This window comes from Phoxinus phoxinus (genome assembly GCF_949152265.1).
Source record: "Phoxinus phoxinus genome assembly, chromosome: 9".
NCBI lineage: Eukaryota > Metazoa > Chordata > Actinopteri > Cypriniformes > Leuciscidae > Phoxinus > Phoxinus phoxinus.
In genome coordinates, this window is record NC_136884.1 from 1,463,728 (window position 1) to 1,468,727 (window position 5,000).

General features: G+C 34.3%; 1 protein-coding gene across 2 annotated transcripts in view; it reads right to left on the bottom strand.

Moving 5' to 3' along the window:
• Positions 1-182: 182 nt before the first annotated feature.
• ptn (pleiotrophin) overlaps positions 183-5,000 on the bottom strand; it is a 56,555-nt gene continuing 51,737 nt past the window's right edge. For both annotated transcript variants that reach the window (XM_079623963.1, XM_079623964.1), the window contains one exon: positions 183-1,820. In XM_079623963.1, the coding sequence (XP_079480089.1) occupies positions 1,765-1,820 (56 nt within the window). In that variant the 3' untranslated portion in view covers positions 183-1,764. The remainder of the gene's footprint in view (positions 1,821-5,000) is intronic.

Sequence of the window (5,000 nt, forward strand, 5' to 3'; positions counted from 1 at the left end):
TTAGGGCTGTAAACGATTAATCGCATCCAAAATAAAAGTTTGTGTTTACATAATAAATGTGTGTGTACTGTGTATAATTATATATATATATATAAATACACACACATGCATGTATATATTTAAGAAAAAAATGTTATTTATATTTAAAATATTTATATATTATATAAAAATATAAATACTGTATATACATGCAAATATTTCTTAAATATATACAAGCATGTGTTTGTATTTATATATACAAAATAATTATACACAGTACACACAAATTTATTATGTAAACACAAACTTTTATTTCGGATGCAATTAATCGTTTCACAGCCCTAATTTAAAGTCGTCATAAAATCAAAATTGACTCTATTTACTTTGTCAGTGCACATCCGTAATTAATTAAATTAAAATTAAATAAAATTAATTAATTTTAAAGACATGTTTATGTTGCTGCTGTTCAAACGACAGGAATGCACATGAATCCAGATGTGTTATTATTAGTAGTAGATGATCTGACAGAGACAATTCTGACACATTTCACAAAGAAAGGAAACACACTCATGTATTTAATAAAGAATCCAGAGAAATCAAATGTTTCCTCAAAAATGTGACTGTTTTAAACACTCATAATAATCATAAAAGCATCAGATCATCATATTATAGTGATTTCTGAAGGATCATGTGACCCTGAAGACTGGAGTAATGATGATAAATTCAGCTCTGATCACAGGAATAAACATAAACAAAAAAATCGTATTGATTTCAAACATTTGCGTTTGTGTCGAGTATGTTTTGTGTCCAATAGCAGCTAGAAGGACAGCAATGGCTTGAACAGAGTCTCGTTTTAACGCGAAATAAACGCAAAGCTCGTGGCCCGAGACTCTGGTGTGTGTGTGTGTGTGTGTGACGGTGTTTGTACAGATGACGGTGTAAATAACTCTGTATAGCTTCTTTTCCTCGAGTCACGTGCTTCTTTCCACTGTGAGTTGTGGCTTCCATCAGTCATGTGACGTGTGGTTTATCATCAGCTTAACGTTTGTAATATACTCCAGCTATACGTGTAGCGCAGACGACGTGTAAATACATGTGTTTATTAAATGAATATGAATGTTATTGATCTTTATTAGGGCGATGAAGGGAGTACTGATCATTGGTGACTGATGAAACATGTGTTTATAAGATTTGCTGTATCGTGCGATATACTTTTGGAGAAGAGTTCTAGCAAATAAAGCCGTTATGATGAATAATAACTCGCATGTCCTGCTTATTTCAGCATTTAAATGACACAAAACAGGAATAATTCACGTCTTTATTCACTGTAAAATGACGTTACATCCAAGAGTTTCAAAGCATTAGAATTTAGAATCTTCAACTGTCATTTTTTGAATTTGAATGTAGTTCCAAACAGGAAGTAGAATTCTAATGTGAGTTTTTAATGATACATTATTGCAGTTCTTAGTATGAATATCCATATGTTCTCCTTCACACCACGTATTGTATATTTCAGAAACATCAGATGATCAATATTTAAAATGCTGCATACAAAGAAAATTGATTAACTTTTATTTTATGGACTGTGGAAGCACACTTTGTTTCCCAGAATGCACTAATTTATACTCTTTTGTGTCAACATTAGGAGATTTTAGTAGACTCACTTGTCTTTCATTAATCACTGACGTATTATTGTGTGAGCTGTAAATTAAAGCTATAAATGACGCAGAAATATTGTGTTAGAGATCATCACGTGTGAATCTGTGCGGAGGAGCTGACGCTTCTTTAGTCCGCCGGGTTTCGCTCCTTCTTCTTTCCGTCCCGTTTTGGTTTCTGTGAATCTGTGGAGAGACGAACAACCATCAGCTGGACTCTTCTCGTGTAGTAAGACCGACAGAAAATGAAAAGTTGTGATTTTCTAGGCCGATATGACTAGGAACTATCCTCTCATTCCAGTGTTGGGGAAAGTTACTTTGAAAAGTAACTAATTGCATTACTTAGTTACTTTTTTTTCTCTTTTTTTTAAGTAATGTGTTACGTTACTTTTGCGTTACTTTTTTCCCACCTAGGCTGGGCTTGTTTTTTTATAACAAAAAAGTGCTATTTTTGGGCAAATGTAAAGAGCCTTTCACACCAAAAGTGAAATAATCCTCCGGCTGAAGGAAGTGCAGATCGCCTCCTGCACAGTAGAGGGCGCCGCTCAAACAAACCTTCCGCTGCTATTCTGGGTAACGGAAGAATAGATGCAGGAGAAGAAAGTTTAACACTTACTTAACCAATAAAAACATAAAGTACTATAAATAGTCATTAGTATTCTGATTCTGCATTTCACTGATTTTATTCATTTTGAATATTGAATCTTTTTTTTGTGCAAGTGAGATGGGTCACACACACATTTAGTCTAGAACTACAATAACCATCATGTTCACACACACCTATTTAATGCTTTTGTCCACGAAACGCCTATGGTGTCCACTTCACACAATAATAATAATAATAATAATAGATTTTATTTGTAAAGCACTTTTCATAGTTCAAAACTATCCCAAAGTGCAACAGAGTATAAACAAAGTTTAAAACCGGGAAGAAAAAAATAAAATAAAATAAAAAGTTAGCAAAAAGTAAAAAATGCTTGCTTAAAAAGATAGGTTTTTAGTCCTTTCTTTAGTCCTTTCACACCTAATTTAATGCTTTTGTGTCAACGAAACGCACACACACACACACACACACACACACACACACGCCTCTGCACTTAGTATTTTGTTTAGTGTAATATAAAAAATGACCATATTTTTATTTAAATCAAAATGCAACTGTGATGTATAAATATTTTGTCCATTAGTCATTTTTTTTGCATGATTTCGAGAATTTGGAGACAATTTGACAGAAAAAAGAATTTTTTTTTTACTTTTTAGTTTTTATTGTAGTTTTATTGATATTTTGAATTAGCTTTTATTTTTTAACTTGTAGTTTTCATGTTAATTTTGGTTACATTTTAGTCAATTTATGTGCTTTTGCCATTTATTATTATTATTTTAATAATGCTATTTAGGTTTTCATTTTATTTTATTTCAGTTTTAGTTGTTATTTATTTCCAGCTAACAATTTAAATGCTTTAACGTTATTGCAAAGGCAACAAAGTTTTTCTACTAATATTTATATTTTATTTTAGCTTTATTTAAATTAACAGAAATGTTTTAATATATTTAGTTAACAATACTCACCCTTCCCTGAATTATTCTATTGTTATATTAGGATATTTATAAATGTTCGTCTGCATAAATCTCATCTCAGATATGAAGTGAACCTTGATTTAGTTTAATTAACATTCTTCTGGATTTACAGAGAGAGAGAGCGAGAGAGAGAGAGAGAGAGAGAGTGAGCGAGCGAGAGAAAGAGATAGAGAAAGATAGAGAGCGAGCGAGAGAGATAGAGCGAGTGAGATAGAGATTGAGAGAGAAATAGAGCGAGATAGAGAGCGAGCGAGAGAGAGAGAGAGAGAGCGTCACCTGTTGATCTAAGTTTATGGAGTGTAAGTTGATCTTGTCATCAACACCTGTGGTCTACGCTCGTGTCTGAACTCGCCAAACTTCACACAGAATAATCAAAAATCTTCATTAAACTGAGTGATGATGATGACGATGATTACATGTCAATAACTCCAACCATGCGCTCATAGCATTAGCATCTCATTTACATAAAGATTAAACCCATTCAAAGCAAACACAAAAACAACCAAACGACCATCACAACATTAATTATTTTAGAATGGAACCAGAGGAAAGACAAATCACACGTGGATATGAACTCAAATGTGTGCGTTTATAAGATTTGCTGTATCGTGCGATATACTTTTGGAGAAGAGTTCTAGCAAATAATCAATAAATTATTAATAATAACTTTAATAATAACCTTATTTCAGCATTTAGACATTGTATAATGCATAATGTCTTTATTCACTGTAAAATTATGTTACATCCAAGAGTTTGAAAGCATTAGAATTTAGAATCTTCAACTGTCATTTTTTGAATTTGAATGTAGTTCCAAACAGGAAGTAGAATTCTAATGTGACAGTTCGACCGTTCTTAATGATACATTATTGCAGTTCTTAGTATGAATATCCATGTATATGTTCTCCTCCACTCTATATATGTGTATAATTCTATAAAATGATATCAATTGTGTTAAATTTAATTTCCCCACAAGATAATTGAGCGTCTCTTGAGTTTTGAAAGAGCAATAACATTAGTCCAGTTATGATCCAGAATGATGGAGGAACGGCCCAGTCATCCGTGCTGTTTGTTTTGAGCTGTTTTCAGGGCACACACACACACACACACACACACACACACACACACACACACACACACACATCAGCATCTGCGTCTCATGAGCTGGACAGACCCCAGCGGTTCAGGCTGTTATTGGACAATCAGCCTTTGGTTCGAGCCAAATCATGTGACCTGAGATCCGACACACACACCGGTTCATTTCTGCCATCCGGCCAATCAGAGGCTGAGAAAATCCTCATGTATATCAGCGCACTGCAAAACTTGATGCTCTCGTTCTCCAGCACAAATATCTAAACACTCTTAAATCCAGACACACTTACTGGAGAAGCAATAATTATATGACTGAAGATGGATATTAAGATCAAAAACGAGTGTGTGCTTTAACACAAGAGCAAACATCTAATGAGATTAAAACTTAATTCAAAGGGAAAATGAGTTTTCTTTTAAAACAAGACGTAACATCTTCAGTCTTCTGCTGATCTTGAGTTAGGAGTGTTTAGATGCAGAGACAGACACACTGAGGAACAGCGTCATGTTGTGCAGTGTGTGAGTGATGTGATGGTCCTTCCGGCTTGCCGTACAGCGGGACACACTAACAGGTGAGTGTGTGTGTGCTGTGTGTGTGTGTGTGTGTGTTTACCTGTTTACAGCCTCCGCTCATCCATCTGTGACAGTGGCACCCTCTCCCAAACCCCCACAATCCTCTCTGCTGACACTCTTATCACCTCA